At 36.7% G+C, this 19,479-nt stretch overlaps 1 protein-coding gene across 2 annotated transcripts; it reads left to right on the top strand.

Moving 5' to 3' along the window:
- Nucleotides 1-85: 85 nt before the first annotated feature.
- Nucleotides 86-19,432, top strand: mapk14a (mitogen-activated protein kinase 14a). Of its 2 annotated transcripts, none has more exons than XM_084389183.1 (12): nt 86-561; nt 5,248-5,377; nt 7,452-7,510; nt 9,851-9,962; nt 10,181-10,210; nt 10,848-10,895; nt 10,990-11,104; nt 13,966-14,037; nt 14,835-14,914; nt 17,058-17,136; nt 17,705-17,878; nt 18,390-19,425. In XM_084389183.1, the coding sequence occupies exons 1-12, from the start codon at nt 443-445 to the stop codon at nt 18,455-18,457; spliced, it is 1,086 nt and encodes a 361-aa protein (XP_084245309.1). In that variant the 5' UTR covers nt 86-442; the 3' UTR covers nt 18,458-19,425. The 2 variants fall into 2 exon arrangements, with proteins under 2 accessions (XP_084245309.1, XP_084245310.1); XM_084389184.1 differs by lacking the exon at nt 14,835-14,914 and adding an exon at nt 16,131-16,210 and having other exon boundaries at nt 92-561; nt 18,390-19,432.
- Nucleotides 19,433-19,479: the final 47 nt, after the last annotated feature.

Here is a 19,479-nt window from a genome sequence, read left to right as displayed (position 1 = left end):
TCGTATTCAGATATTTGCATTAAACATTTCCATGTCTCTTTTAGTTTGTGTTCTACATTGTAGTATGCTAGGTCTACAACCTCCTGTATACGTGTGAATGTGTTGCAGGGGGCGCGCTTGGGAACTCGGTTTGCTTTTTTACTGCGACTTTCATTTGTAGCAGCAGGGAGAGAGAGGCAGACGGGATAGTGCTCGAAACCACCGTGACCCCGGAACCGAGCAACTTCCGAACAGTCACATTCCAAGAGCATTTGGAGCCGCTGGAATGAACTAAACACACCGGGGCGGTTCGTTCCTGAGTATCCGCGTGCACGGTCGACTTTATCGGTTGGTTACTTTCCGTTTTTGATTGTTGCAGGAAAACTCAACCACCTCGAATCACAGACAGGCAAGCCAGGGAAAGCAGAAGTCTCAAGTCTCCTCGGGTGCTCGTTCTGCAGGCATGTCGCAGAAAGAAAGACCCACTTTCTATCGACAGGAGGTCAACAAGACGATATGGGAGGTCCCTTTGCGATATCAGAACTTGTCTCCCGTCGGCTCCGGTGCATACGGAACTGTTTGGTAAATATGTATCTGTTGTTTCTATGGCGGAACGATGTGTCCCATTCATTCTTACGGGCCCGTACAGCATTGCTCTGCGTTAGCAAACTTGCTAATAAGACCAAAGTCCGCGGTTTGTTATGCTAGAGGGATTGCTAGTCATAAAAAGCGGGTTTAAAGTTCTTGTAGTGTTGCAAATTGTACTAACTTGGGTGAATACGCTTTATAAACATTTAAAGTCTCGTATGTTGCAAATGCCACCTCGCGTGCACACACGCATGCCACTTCAGTTTCAAAGTGAAGCTTTGCGGTGGACGGGCAAACGTGATGCACATGGTACGTTAAATGGTTGCAAGTCGAAGAGATGAACTCGATAAACTGCAAAGTTGTTTATTTGGGAAACTGTGGTCTTTGTTTATGATATAGAACCACGTTTTTCTTTATTCGCCCTATTTAGTGGTGTAGGGTGGTCTTAATGAGGACATCTGGTGGGGTCTGTCCAGAATGAGGTCACCCCATGACTAGTCTGTGTCTTAACCAAGGGAGCTAAGTTACCGCTTTTGGGTACCTTGCAAGTTAGGTAACTCGATAGGTTTTGAAACGCAACCGATGAGTCAGAGCTGCGTGTATTTCACGACTGTTGTCGGTGATTCATGGCACTTAATTTTCTCGTTTGCTTGTAGTAACACCCAGGACGAGGTGAAGAAAACCTCATAGGGCTTGTCGTATGTTATTATCTTAATCTCGTGATTGATTCATCTAAATATTGCTAACGTTAGTTTGGTTTGTTTAGTTGCGATTAGGAAGTTCGTTGGTGGTTCTGTGCTGATGTTTCCTGACACAGCTTAATTTATGATTCACTTAAAGGTGCGCTTCGTAATTTGTATTAACACAGCATTATAGGCAAATAAATAAATCAACCACACTTTTGAGAAATATCATTAAAATTAAATTTACACGCAAATAAACCGATTTATGCAGTCTGAATGCTACGTAGAGCATGTTGACATCACATGACTAACATGTCATGCAATCGACTGAAAAACGAAAAGAAACAAAAACAAAATATGCATAAACAGCTTTGGCCTCATTATAAAGTCCAAAACGTATTGAGATGCATAAGAGTGAGCTAAACAAAAACCTACAGGGTGCACCTTTAAAGGGATAGTTCACCCAGAAATGAAAATTCTGTCATTATTTATTCACCCTCATGTTGGTCTAAACCTGTATGAATTTTTGTCTTGTGCTGAACATAAAAGTAGATATTTTGAAGAATGTGGGTAACCAAACAGTTTCTGGTCTCCATTGACTTCCATAGTGTTTCTGTTTTACTTTTGTTTTCTTTTCTTCTATACTATGGAAGTCAATGGGGACCAGCAGCCGTTTGGTTACCCACATTCTTCAAAATATCTTATTTTTTGTTCAACAGAAGAAAGAGGTTTAGAACAACTTGAGGCTGAGTAAATAATGGCATCATTTTCTTTTTTGGGTGAACTATCCCTTTAAGGCTAAACTTTATTTCTGCATCACTAGTGCCAACAAATGGAATTAAACAAAATTATTGTTTTCAAACAGGTTTCCCAAACACACTGCAATTAATTGATTGGGCTATTGGTAGAGACAAAGTTGTGGTGCCAGAGGCCTGTTGCATGAAGCTAGTTGAACAAACTCTTTTCAGAGTAGGTTTGCAGTTGACAAATCCATATAAATCCAACCTGGTTTAGATCAGGTTCAGCAGTCTCACAAAGCTTGGCATAAACATTCTCTGTCAACTCAGGTTTAATCCAGAGTTTACAATTAACTCTGAAGCGCGTGCACCTGAAAGTGTGTTACGTGCCAACTAATAACCAATCACACGGAACATGGAGAGCGTCAGTTTGATTCACCTCTCTCAATTCACTTCTCTGCTGAAGATTAAGAGATCATTATGACAAAAATATCATGAAATTAAATGCATTTACATGGCAGGAAAAAACACTGCTGCTGCAGCGAAAGTTTGAGAAGGCAGCGGAAAGAAAAAAGCTGACTATATCAATGCATGTCAATCAAACAAACAGCTTAATCTGTTTTAAAGCTTTGTATATTAATGCATGCATCATATTTATTTTAAGTTAAAAGCAAAGTTTAATATTGCCAATTAATATAATAATGATATGAATTATACCTGATTATAATTCATATAATATAAATATAATTAGGGCTGCAACAACTAATCGATAAAATCGATAATAATCGATTATGAAAATCGTTGTCAACGAATGTCATTGTCGATTAGTTGGTCTGCTCACGTCACGGGGAGCGTTACTGATGACGTCACTTTCATGACAACGCAGTCACGCGAAATGGCAGAGAGTAATCGGAGAGAAACATCAGCACGGCAAGCAAAAACTGTATTCTCATTATATGAAGATGTGAAAATGGTATAGTCTAGTTTAATTCAATGCTACTGTGTAAACAGCTTTGTTTACTAAATTCGGGACAGTCACACTAGATCTATTTTGTATCGAGCATCAGGTTGCGCAATCAGTTCGCAACATAAGTGATGGATTAAAATAGCGCTACCGCAGAAATAGGTTAAATTAAATGGTGTTTACAAAGTGAAGCACTAAATATAAAGGCAGTTAATAACAGCAGCAGTAAAATATTGTTTTTTAGTCACTGTAGTCAGTGGTTTTCAGCGAATGCTTGTGCAGTAATAACTTACATAATTTTTCCTGTACTTTTAATCAAGCCTGTTGTCAGCTGCGTACCTCCATTCCGCTCTCTTTTTATAGCATTTGTCTACTATGTAAGGGATAATCCCGCTTATTACATGGCTACCCACCAAATAAATCAATAATTTTACACAAAATATTGATTTAAAAAGGAGTTTCTTGATTTAAAAATGATTGTATTGCTTCCGCTAAAGAAAATAGTCCGTTCCGTCTCTACGGTTAGAATCCTGTGTCCATAGCAACGCTCTGTTTTTCTGGTGTGTTATACTTCGCAGCGGTCTGTTATCAAGAAATAACAGATCGCATTCTACATTGGAATTCAAAATCTGCTGCTTAATATCTTATTACAAACATGTTTGTGTCCTAATTTCATAATGTGAAGTTTATATGAGCAGCGCAACCCAATATTTTGTTTTGTTTATTTATATTTTGGATATTTAAAGAAGTTTTATTGTTTAAAAACTGGACAAACTTTTGTGTTTGGGGTTTAAAATGTAAAAATTTAAGATTATATTAGTAAAACTCAATGTGTGGCTTTTGCACTTTTTAAAGTACACTTTTACACATAAATACCCTGATTTAGGGTTTTATTTAGTTATAAACAAAAATCAAATTGAATAAAAAAAAAACCTATCCGATTAATCGAAAAAATAATCGTCCGATTAATCGATTATCAAAATAATCGTTAGTTGCAGCCCTAAATATAATAAATAATTAGCAGCAAAAGATGAGCTATTTTGTTTCTAAAATGTTTTCACTATAAACTGCTTTAATTTGGAGTGAGAGATACAGGTGGAATGGCTTTATTGCATCTTTACTCACAGCTGATTGGTCGAGTTTTGGTCTGCGATCTCTAACCCAGAATAAAACCTGCTCTGGAGCAGGTTAGCCATGTAGCGTAAGTTACCATAACAATGACACCCGCTAAAAACCAATCCACCTTCTCGAGCCCGAAAAACCAGAGTTTGCTCAAACTAATCTTGAACTTACTTGTGTAGAAAGTGAAACCGGCTTTGTGCAACAGGCCACAGGTGCTCAAACCGCACTATTTTTAGGAAAATCAACATAAAAATAGTTTACTTGTAGTTGTCTTTGCATATTAATGTGGAATTAGAGAGTTTTTTTTTTACTCTACAAAAAAAAATGCTCATCTTAAATTGTTGTGATCAGAAACATGCTGATTATGACAGAATGTTTTACTGAGGAAATGCAATCTTTTATCTAGTCATATTTGTGCACATCTAAAGAGTTCTTTTGTTTCTTCCTTAAACTCAAAACAAGTGTTACCTCACTCTTTAATGTTTGCAAATGATTTTCAGAAAGGTCTCTGTCTCTTAGACAGGTGTTTGAAGGCCAGGCTCATTTTCTAAATTACTCCTCCTCAGTGTCGACAGGTTGTTTATGCACCCAAGTGACTTAGAAATTGCGATGCTAAGCAACCGTGCTATCTAGATTATGTTTCATGGGCCCCCTTATTGTGTCTGTGTAATTGAATATCTGATGAACAGATTGCACTGGGTTTGAAGTGCCAGGCTCATCTCTCAGCCTGTGCAGTGTATTCGAAAAAGCGGAGCCAAGAGATTTTCTTTGATAAGATCAATCAGGTCTCTCAGTCAAGTTGTGCATATAAAATATCCTTTGTGTCTTGAAAGGTTGTATCATTACCTTCAATGTTAGGTCTTCTACATAGCACATGGTGGTCAGTGTATGTGGTTAAGCACTAAACTGTTTGTCCCTTTAAAGGGAATTTTATGATTGGATACAATAGGTACGTTTTACCGTTTAGTTCTGTCTGTAAACGTCTGTGGTTTCTTACATGAGGAAGTGAGAATCTGACCAGCTTTTGTTTTAGTCTAAAATGTGGCAAGTTAATTCAATGCTGACTCTTACTTTTAACCGTCTTTATCTTCGGTCCTGTTGTAGCATGTTGGCATTTCAGTTGTGCAACAAAGTGTGACGGCATGCTTGAATAATGTCCTTCTGTTTTTCTCAGCTCTGCATATGATGAAAAGTCAGGATTGAAGGTTGCCGTGAAGAAACTGTCAAGGCCATTTCAGTCCATCATCCATGCCAAGCGGACCTACAGGGAATTGCGGCTACTCAAGCATATGAAACATGAGAATGTGAGTTTGGATCCCTGGTATTATCAAACTGACGAGGCCAATACGCAGATTAACGGTTGGTAATCCTAATGGTTAAAGGCTTAGATTATCCAAACATTTAAAATTTTGTCATTATTTACTCGCCCTCATTTTGTTCCAAACCAGTTTTTCCAGTTTTTTTTTCTGCAGACATATATTTGTTTCATAAGGAGTAGAGCTGCATGATTAAACGTTAAAAGATCACGGTCTCGATTCAGATACCCAGACAATCTTATTCCTGAATGACAACGATTAGTCTAGATGTCTATTTGACTAGTACAATCACAGCGAGCATTCAGATCTTCCGCTGAGCCAGAGAGAGCAGTTTCACAAAGTCTTTTCAACCACACAGTATCATTATTTAAATTTTATCACAGAAGTACTGGGATAAAAGTGTATAGTTCGGATATAAACACTACTGTCTGTGGTTTGCGAACAAAATAGAGTAAATCACATTTTGAAACTAACTTGCTTCAAATAAAGATTGTATCAATTAAATCGTCACACCAGTAGGTGGCGACAAGTTAAAAAATGGACTTGTCACTGAATCATTCATTCAAGAGATTCATTCAAAAATGCTGATTCCTTCAGTAATGAAACAAGTGAAGTCACAATGAGTGAGTCTTTGAATATTTTTTTCAAATCTTTTTTAAGTAATTAATTCAAATTAATCAAATATTTTTAAATAGACTGCAGCAATTAACATTTTGTCAGACCCTCTAGTACGGTGGTTCTCAAACGTTTTCAGCGTGAGGCCCTCCTTGTGTAGGGTGCATCCCTTTGTTGCCCCCCAAAGAAAACGTACAATTTTAATTAAACTAAAAACTTATTAAATTATACAACATACTTCCAGTCATTTTTGTTTTGGAAAAGTGCAACAAAATTAGGGCTATAACTGTGGCTATTTTATACCACCGCAGTGGTAAAGGGCCAACCACTGAGGGTTAATTGACAGATCCACGCATTCGTTAAAGTGACAGCAGCCTAATATACCTGCTGCCGTCTGTCATTAATGTTAATCAAACAACAAAAGTTTTTCAGGTAGGTCTATTTTATTTGTGTCTTTGTTCTGTTTATTTGTTTCTTATTTTATCACTAACTGTTTACTTGTCTTTAGCAAGCTTGAGAGGTTAATTTTTACTTAGTTAAGCTAGTATTAGCTTTTTGTGATATTGAATTTGGTGACAAGAAATGATATAAGATTTTGGTCATATCGCCCACCCCTACTCTGGAACACCGTTTTTATTTTCTCACTGAAAAAAAATCTTTTTCTCAATCAAACAAGTATTGTTCTTATCTTATTTTAATTTGGGGTATTCTGTCTGACAGGGAATTCTAGAACTTCCTCTGTGGTAATTCTAGATTTTCCTGTCAGGTTATGCAATAAAATCTTAATGCAATACTGTACATGCAGTACTAAATGAATGAATGGGGCATTTATATAGGCTTTTCATATGTACTACTGTACACCCAAAGCGCTTTACAATCATATCAGGGATCTCTCCTCAAACCACCACCAGTGTGCAGCATCCACTTGGATGATGCGATGGCAGCCACGGTACAATGGCGCCAGTGCGCTCACCACACACCAGCTATAGGTGGAGAGGAGAGAGAGTGATAGAGCCAATTCAGTGGATGAGGATTATTAGGAGGCCATTATTGGCAAGGGCCAATGGGTAGAATGTGGCCAGGGCATCGGGGTTACACCCCTACTCTTTACGAGAAGTACCATGGGATTTTTAATGACCACAGAGGACATTAGTTTAATGTCTCATCTGAAGGCCGGTGCTCTTTTGACAGTATAGTGTCCCTGTCACTATACTGGGGCGTTAGGACCCACACAGACTACAGGGTGAGCACCCCCTGCTGGCCTCACTAACACCTCTTCAAGCAGCAACCTGGTTTTCCCAGGAGGTCTCCCATCCAGGTACTAACCAGGCTCAACCCTCCTTAGCTTGAGTGAGCAACCAGCCTTGGGCTACAGGGTGAAATGGCTGCTGGCATATCACTGGCATAAATGATCCTGATTTGTATTCTTTGCACTTTGTGCTTTTAGGTGATCGGCCTGCTGGATGTTTTCACACCTGCCACCTCCCTGGAGGAGTTTAATGATGTGTAAGTCAGACAATTTCTTCCTCTGAGATGTTATTCACTGGTTTGATTAAAATAATTGTTTTCTTCTTTAGTTTTGAATAAGACTGTACTTCATGTAAGTGTTAATTAAACTAGAGAAAATAGTCTTGTGAGCTAGCTCAGAGGATGAGGGCACCACAGGCCACACAAATGTTCAAGATGTATGTATATAAAATTAAATTGGCAGTAAAGAAGACATTTATAATGTTAAAAAAGATGTCTGTTTCAAATGAATGCTGTTCTTTTTAGAATCCTTTCTATTCAGAAACCTGAAAGAATCCGGAAAAAAAGTAGCATGGTTTTCTCAAAAATGTTAAGCGGCACAGCTGTTTTCAACTTTGATAATAATAAGTAGTGTTTCTTGAGCAGGAAATCAGCATTTTAGAAAGATTTCTGAGACTGAAGACTGGAGTAATGATGCTGAAAATTCAGCTTTGCCATCACGGGATAAAATTACATTTTCAAATATATTAAAACAGACAACTTTTCACAATACGACTTTTTCACTACGCATTTTTATCAAATAAATTCAGCCTTGGCGAGCATAAGAGACTTCTGTCACACATAAAGCAGACGGGTTTGCAAAATGAAGTGGCTACAGCATGTCAAAAATAGAGCAACGAGTCCACCACTGAAGGTGTAAAATGGCACACTCTATCAGATGCTTCCTGTACAACTGTTGACTATAATTAGAGCGATCAATTTTTTTTTCATATATATAATACGTTGACACGTTCTTTATTACGACTTTATTACAATCACTCCTGTGTGTTTAGTCCTAATATCTCATACACTAAACAGAATAATACATTATTTATCTTGTGCTCTTTGTTAGGTTATTATAAGCATGTTTTCAGGCTCTCATGGTTTTATGGAGCTTCGGGTTTCCACAGAGACAGAGCTTTTTGTGCTGCCTGGCTCCAGCTTAACAGCCGTAGGTTAGTAGGGAATGCTAAGGATACAGCCAGGTTGTAAAAGCAGATGCTGCTTTGACTTAACATCAATTCTGCTGCCAAAAATAGACCTGACGCACACTGATATATGAAGGGCATCCGCACTCCTTCCACTACCAAAACTAGCAGAAATGTTTGTGTGGCGACTTAACTCCAGAGCTCCAGGCTCTTCCAATAAATATATAAATTCTCATATGTTTTTGGTGTCTGAATCAGTTTGCTTTAGCTTTTCATTTTTCTGTGTGTGTCGAAGTGATTTACATTTGTTTATTATCTCGAATCTGTGTGTTTTCCCCCTAAATCTTTGTGGGGGTGGGATGTATTTGTTGATTTATCTCTAATGCTGAATATGTCTTTTGGGTGGAGAGTGTTTCTGGGATTAAGTATGGCTTATTTTAAGCTCTGCTGTGTGTTGTATCGCAGTGGCTCTGTTTGACCTGTAGCTCCACCCTCTTGCTAAGAGTCAGTGCTTATGTAGACTCTGCTGTGGGTTATCGCGAGGTGTTTGTTTGATAGGTTGAAGACTGTAATAAAATCTGATGTCAGTGTTCCTGAATATACTGTGAGAGGCCAGTCAGGTTCAGTGTTCAATACAATTCAGTTTAACATCTTTGATTTAACCATAACATCCTATATATATATATATATATATATATATATATAATATATTTTTTTTTTCAGTTCTACTTTTATGTGACCTCTTGAATGACAGTCCTTCTTTAGTAAAAATGTGTATTATTTATAATTTTATATATACCACTGTTCAAAAGTTTAGAGTTGGTAAGATTTTTTTTTTTTTTTTAAGCCAGACTGCATTTATTCAATTAAAAATAAAGGAATAAAAATAATATAGAAAACAGTTGTGCTGCTTAATAGTTTTGTGGAAACAATTTTTTTCTTTGATAGAATAAAAAAGTAGAATAATCTATTTGATGAATAGAAAGTTCAAAAGAAAAAGCATTTATTTAAATAGGAGGAATAAATACAGTGTAAAATATATTAAAATCTGCCTAGTGGTTGTTGCATTATTGACCTGTTGAAGATTCTATGAATGCCCAAAAATAAAGAAGTCAAGATTTATTAATTCACTATGATAAGGAAAAAAATATTGTGAAATATTACTGATATATGATTGTATCAGCACAACCTTAGTTTATATTTCTCTGTAGTTTCCTGTTTCCTCTCTCACCGCCCCAACAGTAAACCTTAAAATATGTGCATGCAGCTACCCCAGTATATTTACAGGACAACTGATGTTGACAGTAGTTGTTCAAATGTTTCCTACATTTCAAGTTGTGCAGTCACTCCTTGTACCAGGTTAAATACAGTTGGCAGGTGAATAACATTCTTCTTGTGTTCTGATTTGCAGGTACCTGGTGACTCATCTTATGGGTGCTGACCTAAATAATATTGTGAAGTGTCAGAAGCTGACCGATGATCATGTTCAGTTCCTTATTTACCAGATCCTGCGAGGGCTTAAGGTGAAACTGCACTTTTCCATCACGTAACGAATACAAACCGGAATCTCAGCTCTTAAAGCTGATGTAAATGAAATAAAAATAACAATGAACAGAAAAGTATTATGTCCAGAACAATGTTTGAAATAGTATCTAGACATTTATAGAGTAAACCTTACAGCTGGAATTTTATTATCTCACATATATCTTTTTTCTCTCTATTTTTCTTTTAATTTTACCAGTATATCCATTCGGCTGACATAATTCACAGGGTAAGTGCTCACTCGGGTATATGAGAAAAGGCCTGCAGGCTATTTTCATTCAAAAAATTAAGTGTATGTTGCCCCATGGAGCCAATTCTCCCTGGCATAACCATGTTACATGCTCAGGCCTGCTTTTGTGTAAAGACTAAAACTAGAAATTGCTATAAATTAGACGTAAAGAAATAGTCTGTGTTATTTTCAGCTTGATATATGTGTACAGCATCTTTTCCATGCTGTCGATTACCACAGAAAATAATTATGACTCGTTCCTACTTTAGTAATAAAGAATTAATTTTTTTTGTTGCAATTACAAGCCTGGCAGGAAATTGTGCAGTTACATCGGTAATATGAAGTTTATTTACTTAGAAAAGTAGCCCGAATTGAAATATTTTGACATCATTACAGCTCAAATAACTTTTGTTTTTAATTCAATTATAATTATTCAGTATTCTATTTTATGAAGTCATATTGGTTTAATAAAAATAGGCATTTTTTGTTTGTATGAACTGAGCGACAAGTTGAATTGAAATGTTAAAAGATGTCACATCTGTAAATTTAATTAATAAATAGCTGCAAATATTTATTTAAAATGGTTGTTAAATGGTATAAGGAGACAGTGAACTAATATCCAGTAATCGTTTACCAGGACTTGAAACCCAGTAATCTGGCAGTAAATGAAGACTGTGAACTTAAGGTTAGTCTGTCATATTTTTTTTCATTGTTGTTATACATTTGCTTGTAATACTTTGATTGTTATTAACAGGATGTATTTTCTTTTTGTATCTCAGATCCTTGACTTTGGTCTGGCTCGACACACAGATGATGAGATGACAGGATATGTTGCCACAAGGTGGTACCGCGCCCCAGAAATCATGCTCAACTGGATGCACTACAACATGACAGGTAACACAACTACACTCAGGCTTTTTAGAACCAGATGGTGTACTCTACCGTTCAAAAGGTGGAAATTATTTTTAATGTTTTTAAAAGAAGGCTCACCAAGGCTGTATTCCATGGGTGTCGGAACCATTGTATATACTTTTTAAGATCAATGATATTATACCCACTCATTTTTACCGTCTCTAATTCAGCGCATTTGTCTGTTCGCTTTTCAGAGCGTCGTCAGTCAAATCCATTCCACTTGAGGAATTAAATGAAATATTTTTTTTTATTATAATTAATAAATTAAACTCCATTTCCGCTGAATCGCTACATTATATTTCTCAACGAGCCGCAACTGACGAAAGTAACCGCCCGTTGTACCTTTCCAGTCAAATATTGCGTTGCAAACATCAATAGCAGCTTTAAGTTGTCATCGCTGGCAAATTACCATATTAGGGGGATAATCCACGGATAGCTGTGCATTTAATGCACGACGTGGAGGCAAAGAACCGCCCGACGTTAAGTGGAGTTTAGTTTACTTGTTTAATTAAAAGGCACCAGAATGAAATGGTATTTACTCCAGTAACATTTTTCTGGGGGAGGACCCACCCAGTTTTTTTTTTTCTTCCGACGCCAATGCTGTATTCATTTGATCAAAATACAGTAAAACTTTTAAAGGAGAACTCCGGTCAATTTTAACATTGAGCTAATTTTTTTGTACATTTGGAGTGCTGTCAGTACAGAGAACAACGACAAAAATCGGTGTTGCCTACACCGTGTTATCCTCTTTTTAAAATTTGCACCCTGTTGACTTTAATGGGGCAAGTTTTAAACCTGCTTTTAGGCTCTTAACATCCTTGATGTGTCATTACAAGTGCACAGGTCATGTGAGTGATTCCTTCGGAGTGAACGCGAGTGAATCTGACTGCAGTAGATGTGAAAGATATTAATAAAAATGATGTTTATTCAGCCAGCGCACATACCTGTATTTACATCCTGTTTTCGGTCGAAGTCCACAGTAGTCGATTGTCGAGTTCACGCGCATAGGTTTAGTACCTATGATCACGCGCGTGAACTCGACAATCGACTACTGTGGACTTCGACCAAAAACAGGATGTAAATACAGGTATGTGCGCTGGCTGAATAAACATCATTTTTATTAATATCTTTCACATCTACTGCAGTCAGATTCACTCGCGTTCACTCCGAAGGAATCACTCACATGACCTGTGCACTTGTAATGACACATCAAGGATGTTAAGAGCCTAAAAGCAGGTTTAAAACTTGCCCCATTGAAGTCAACAGGGTGCAAATTTTAAAAAGAGGATAACGCGGTGTAGGCAACACCGATTTTTGTCGTTGTTCTCTGTACTGACAGCACTCCAAATGTACAAAAAAATTAGCTCAATGTTAAAATTGACCGGAGTTCTCCTTTAAATTGTAATAATATTTCACAAAATATAGCAGTTTTCTGTTTTCATATAAGTGTAATTTATACCTGTGATGGCAAAGCTGGTTTACTCCAGCCTTCAGTGTCACATGATCCTTCTAATAAATCATTCTAATATGCTGATTTAGTGCTCAAGAAACATTACTTATTATTATCAATGTTGAAAATGGTAACTGTTTAAAGGTGACATATTATGCCCATTTTCACAAGATGTAATATGAATCTAAAATTTCAGCTCAAAATACCCCCCAGATCATTTATTATAGCTTGTCAAATTTGCCCCTCTTTGGGTGTGGGCAAAAAACGCTCCATTTTTGTGTGTCCCCGTTCAGAAGACGGCCGATCCTTTACACAAGCTTCGGATACTCTCCGGCAATAACAAAACGTGCAAATTTCACTCATCCAAAATTTCAGAGATAACCAGTAGCATAGTGCAGCCTTACGGAGAGACTCAGGAAGAGGTTGCAACTTTTAGACTGCACCTGGACGTTTCTGAATGGTTAGTGGATACATTTATGTAGTTGTTGTGGAGTTACACAAGTTTTAAAAATGTTTTGGTCAAATAGTGTTCTTTGCAGCCAACGACAGAACAGTTTGCATGCTTTGCTCAAACTTTTGCCATTGCGTTAGAACTGGTTACACTGTTGTCGTTTGCGAAAACCAAATGGTGGCGCTGTGGGTGGAAACATGCAGATTAAGGGGCGGTAATATTATAATAAGATCTCCTTCCTATGTCAGAAGTGGAGCAAAATCTGATTGAAAGGCTTATCAAAACAAAGTTACTGGGTTGTCACTTTTCACGTTTTCTGGGTTGGTAGATGCACCGGGGACCCGATTATAGCACTTAAACACGGAAAAAGTCACATGAAAAAGTTTTCATGATATGTCCCCTTTAATATTTTTGTGGAAACCGTGATACATTTCTCAAGAACAGCGCATTTATTTAAAAAATAAATATTTTGAATAAAAAGTAAATGTCTGCCACTTTTGATCAGTTAATGCATCCTTCATTCTTAAAAATAAAGGTTCTTTATTGCCAAATGCAAGTGCATTGGCATTAACATCCATAAAACTTTCCTTTGCACAAAAGGTTCTTTAGATTTTTTAAATGTTCTTCATACTAAGAAAAAAAGGTTATTCTATGGCAACAATTTTACACTTTTAAGAGTGTTGCTGAATAAAGTGTTAATTTCTTCAACAACAAAAAAAATTTGTTCTGACCCCAAACTTTTGAACAGTAATGTAGACTACTCCCAGAACAGGCTAACTGACCCATGCTAACAAACCAGTACTGAAATGTCTTTTGAAGATTGTGGCAGTTGATCTATGCTATTTTTCAGCCCTCTGTGACAAGAGAGCTAGGTCAGGACACAAGAGTGGGAACATGTGCTTGCTGCCTCTCCACTAATGTTGTTTCTTGATTTCTTTTCAGTGGACATTTGGTCAGTGGGCTGCATCATGGCTGAGCTGTTGACGGGCAGGACTCTGTTCCCTGGCACAGACCGTATCCTTTTCCTCTTGTTTACCCCTCACTGACCTGCAGAACGCTCTCTGTAAATTGCACCACGGCTCAAAGCCAGAAACGTCCCTGATTTAGTGTTATTTTTTTTAAGAGCGTATTTGTGAATGTGAATTTTTTGGATACATGTTTTTTTAACACCACATTACAATCTTATTTTCTCTCTCTCGTTCTCTATATTCCTGTCCTTGCAGTGTGTCTGCAGATCTGTCTGCCTCTCCTGTCTTACACTGACCTTTTGTCCCTTTCACTTAAGCTCTGTTTTCAAGCTGTGCCCCAAGACGCAACAGTGATTTGAAGGATATATGATCCATCATTATGAGAATGCAATAAACTCCCTGCAGGAAATGACATGCCTCTCTCTTTCTCGCTCTCATTTTACTCTCATTTTTTATTTCCAATGACAAATGTTGTTAACATTTCTGCACTTTCAGCATGTTTCCCCCCTGGCTTTGCATATTTGACACTCTGTATCTTGAACGGCTGCCACTCTTAATGCTTCTGGCTCCACACCCTATGGAACAGAAATACTTGCCAAATATTTCCCCCCTCTTACAGGCAGAGCACACCTGTGCGGCTACTTCTGTCATGCTTTTGCTGGGCTAGCTGAAAATATTCAACCTGTGCTATTTTTACTAGCTTGCTCGTCTTTCCACAGATGTGACCAAAGCTTCTTTGCTTTCCTGTTCTTTAAGTACACATGAAACCGAAATGAGCGTTTCCTGCTTTGTGGCGTGTTCCTTGTTGAGCCACACTAGTTTTCCTTCATCTTGTTTTACTAGACATCGATCAGTTGAAGCTTATTATGCTTCTGGTTGGAACTCCAGGACCTGAGCTGTTAATGAAAATATCATCGGAGTCTGTGAGTTTAATATATTTAGGGAGAGTGCACTTGCTAAAAACGCCTGTGTGTGTTGATTTTCAAAGTGGAAAATCCACATTAAGCTGGAAGCTGTGTTTTGAAACAGCTTTTTTTTATGTCCTGGCTGGACGTACACTAACGGTCAAAAGTTTTGGGTCGGTACAATTTTTACGTGTAAGTCTCTTATGCTCACCAAGGCTGCATTTGTTCGAACAAAATACAGTGAGATTGTGAAGTATTATTACAATTTAAAATAACTTTTCTATTGAAATATATTTTCAAATGTAATTTATTCCTTTGGAAAAGTTTCTTTTTTAGCAGCCATTATTCCAGTCTTCAGTGTCACTTGATCCTTCAGAAATCATTCTAATATGCTGATTTGGTGCACAAAAAAATATTTCTTATTTTCACGGTTGAAAACTGTTGTGCTGCTTAATATTTTTGATGAAATCGTAGTACATTTTGTATTTCAGGATTCTTTGTTAAAAATAACTTAGTTTTAAATATATTTTTTGTAGTACTATTAATATATTTACTGTCACTTGTGTTCAATTTAATGAATCCTTGCTGAACAAATGTGCTAATGTCTTTAAAAAACAAACAAAAAAGTTAAACAGTAGCTGGTCTTTAACTGGTGCAAGCAGGGGGACCATCTTGGACCAGCTACAAAACTAGTTACCAGATGGTCATACTATCTTAAATTGATCACGCTAGTTTTTGGAACACGTTGGCTGGTTGACCAGCTAATGATCTGCTTGGACCAGTCGAAGCTGGATTTTCTAACAAGGAATGTGTGTTGAGTGCGGCTGTTTTGACACTGCTAATAAAAAAGGGTATTTTTCCAGTGCTCTCCTACTAAACATTGACTTCACTTTTAGATGAAAGACTGATCTGAGGTTCTGTTTGGGACTGAATCTTGACATCTAAACTGAAATTAACAAGCCTGATTTTTGTCTTCCAGATCTTCTAATGGCAGCTGTATTTCTGAGCAGATTCTAATACACTTATCAAGCTCTCTTGCTATCTAATGCATGATGTTTCTTCTCTGCTGTAAATGAATGCAATTTGCATGCCAAACTTTTCCTCTCTCTCTCTTTTTATCCTGTCCTTTTCCCTAGAGTAGTGGAGAACCACAATATAATGTCCAGATCATTTTTGATAGATATGCATTACACTAAATTTGTGGACTGTGATCTCCTTGACCTGGCCTACAAAGATATAAACCAGCTTCAACAGATAATGCGACTTACAGGAACTCCACCTGCCTCTCTAATAAGCAGGATGCCTAGCCATGAGGTGAGCTCACTGTGGCCCAGCCCCCTGTTTGCAGAATACCCATCATGCCCTTTAATTAGCAGGCCTTATGATGTCTCACATTTAGTAGATTTAAAAAAAAAAGAAGTTTATTAGCATATAAAAAGCAATATCACACATGTAAGAGTGATGTTGTACGGCCCAGGTAATGTTAAACACAGTCATGTGTTATGTAATCACTCCACTCTGGGTTGTCTATTTTCTTTCTTCCCACTCACTGGGGAGAGAAACCCTGGTCCGAGTGTTCCTGAAGAAAATACTGTTACTCTGACTTCCAAAAATCTCTTCCACTTACGACGCTACATTCTATGTTCCTAAACATCAGAAACGCAGACAAGCTGAGGGATACAAACAACAAAACGTCCCAGTGCTGTTGGACTAAATATTCACTCGGCCAATCAAATTGTAATATTCATTAGAACATTTTCAGGTCAGGTCAAAATGTTATTTCGTATGGAGAATATAAGGAAAGGTAATAGTGAAGTAAAGCAACGGTTTACACCCAACAGAGTTCCTTCGTCTTCTCCACTTTCTCTTCGGGTGACTGCTTGCCGCTGAAGCATCATGCAGTTATTCCCTGATCTATGCGAGCTGAAATCACTGTCTGTCATCACCAGCACAGACCTCTCTGCATTCTGAAGCTGTTTGTTTGCTGCATTATTCAAATGGCACTGCATACTAACACCACAATGTTATGATTCACAGGGTTAGCAATCTATGTGCAAAACACAAGCAGTTGTCATGGGGACCGAGTCAAGAATTACTAATATTATTATAATAAACATGATTTTATTACCTCTGCTCACGGTTGACCTGTTTCTTTCCACAGGCTCGTACTTATATCAACTCACTTCCTCAGATGCCCAAGAGGAATTTTGCTGATGTGTTTATTGGGGCTAATCCACAAGGTAAGAGAGGCATGTTTAGACATTGAAATGATTTGTACGTACCCTACTGTTCAAAAGTTTGGGGCTGGTAAGATTAAAAAAATATATATATATATATATATATATATATATATATATATATATATATATATATATATATAGAAAGTTGAACAATAGAATAGCATTTATTTGAAATGGAAATCTTTTCTAAATGAAGGTGATATAAACCTGTCACACTGTAATCACCCAGCTTTTGTAACATTTGTGTTACATTTTAAAAGTCTTCACTGTCACTTTTGATCAGTTTAATGTATCCTTTCTGAATAAAAGTATTAATTTCTTTCAAAAACAAAAAAAAGAACTTTGTGACCTCAAACGTTTAAATGGTAGTGTATATGAAATTGCAGTTTATTTAGGATGTTTAGTATATATTATTGTAAAGTGCACATTGTTTAGGAAATAAAAAAGACAATCAAATAATTCCCTGTTCTTTTGTTGATCTTTGTTGATGGACAATTTGAACAAATTTATAGAAAATATGTTGGCAATATTTAATTTTGATCAACTATTTAATTGTTTGTGTTTTTAGCTGTGGACCTTCTGGAGAAGATGCTAGTTTTGGACACAGATAAGCGCATCACAGCAGCGGAGGCTCTGGCGCATACGTACTTTGCCCAGTACCATGACCCGGATGATGAACCTGAGGCAGAGCCTTTCGACCAGAGTTTTGAGAGCCAAGAGCTTGATATTGAAGAGTGGAAACGTAAGTCAAGTGAAGAGTTTTTGGTGTGTTTTTGTGGAAAAATGCTAGTTAGTACAAGTTAAAAGCGCTTTAAGCTATTTTCGCATTTTTGCTCACTTGCAACACTGCAATTAGACTGGCTTAAGACATTCAGGTGACCATGAACTAGCCTTATTTTAGTATTATTTATATACCATTATTATATTATTACACTATATTTATGTACTATTACTCTTTGAATTATTTTTTATTTTTTTGTCTTTTTGTTTTGTTCTGTGCTTTTGTCAATAATTTTGTTATTAGTTGTCATTTTAAAATATTAATTTCCAGTTTGTAATTTTAGTGCTTAAACTTTTTGTTTAAAGTTTTTTTTCATCCATCGTTTTAGTTTTAGTTATCGAAAATAACCCTGTTCTGAAAACGTAAAGGGGCCATGCTGGTTCTGTTTTGTTAAAGACATTATTTAGGATGAGCTAGATTTAATGTATGTTGCAGTCACGTCCTTAATTTTTTGTATTCTGTTCCTGCACAGGTCAAACATATGAGGTGGTGATCAGTTTTGAGCCTCCAGTCTTTGATGGAGATGAAATGGAATCTTGACATTTTTCTTCTGGATGTAAATCAAACCAACTGTACTACTTATACAGTAATGCTCTAATTTTGCAGTATTGTGATCAGGCAGTCAGTAGGATATTTGACTTTTCTTTTGCTTTAAAAAAAAAAAAAAAAAAAAAAAGTGTCTACTTGGCCAAACAGAAGGGATAGATGCCATAGAAAATCAGTGAATCTCTCCAAAAGAATAGTCTGATTATCATACACTTATTTTTTAACAGTTTGCTCTGGTCAGTTTTATGATGTTCATTGTTCATGTATAACATTCATGCAAGGCCATTTGTAAATGTAATATCTCCCTGAAATTTCTTAGTATTTAGTTGTGCTGTTATGTTATTTCTATGTACAATGCATCACATTTGCAGTATATTAAGTTTTTAAAATGTTCAAAAAACATTGTTCATTTAGTTTGTCTTAATATGTATTGTTTCCCAATCAAATTATGAGCATTGTATTTAATGATTACAGTACGAGTTTGAAAAAGACGAGATTTGTTGGAGCCTCTTTGGGTATAGCTTGGAAGAAAATGTAAATTGTGGCATTGGGTATTAGTAATATGTTCAGGCTATTTGTAAATATACCTTTCATAAAGCTTTTGGATTCTGTAGCTGTTTTATTTCTGTTCTGATATTTTTCACATACTTATGTGTATGTTTCCTTGGGAGTGAAAGTGTGTGTGTGTGTGTGTGTGTGTGTGTGTGTGTGTGTCCACCTGATGTTGCTACTGTGAATTGTATGCGATCTGAAAATATGATTTTGTCTCCAGTAGCTGTTTTTAAAATGCTGTTAACTGAATGTTCAAATATGAAAGTAGAGAGTAAGATATTTATATACTGTTGAGGTGGTATTTATGAACCTGATAGGCTGCAATTGTCTTCTTTATTACCTGACATAAAAAAAAAACATTGAATCAAACACACCATTGTTTACTTAAAATAAAGGCCGATATTTTTCAGAAACTTCTGATTCCTTGTTTTGATTTGTGGTTTTATGTTGAACAATAGAGTATG

The sequence above is a fragment of the Rutilus rutilus genome (assembly GCF_951802725.1).
Source record: "Rutilus rutilus genome assembly, chromosome: 19".
Classification (NCBI taxonomy): domain Eukaryota; kingdom Metazoa; phylum Chordata; class Actinopteri; order Cypriniformes; family Leuciscidae; genus Rutilus; species Rutilus rutilus.
The sequence above is the reverse complement of the archived record's forward strand: the minus strand, read 5'-3'. Positions and strand labels throughout refer to the sequence as shown.

Bases quoted from the DNA above. Each gene is read 5' to 3' on its own strand.
- mapk14a (XM_084389184.1), top strand. From the start codon at position 443: ATGTCGCAGAAAGAAAGACCCACTTTCTATCGACAGGAGGTCAACAAG. The intron at 7,511-9,850 runs GTAAGTCAGACA...TCTGATTTGCAG, and splicing joins CTGGAGGAGTTTAATGATGT to GTACCTGGTGACTCATCTTA. The intron at 11,105-13,965 runs GTAACACAACTA...ATTTCTTTTCAG, and splicing joins GATGCACTACAACATGACAG to TGGACATTTGGTCAGTGGGC.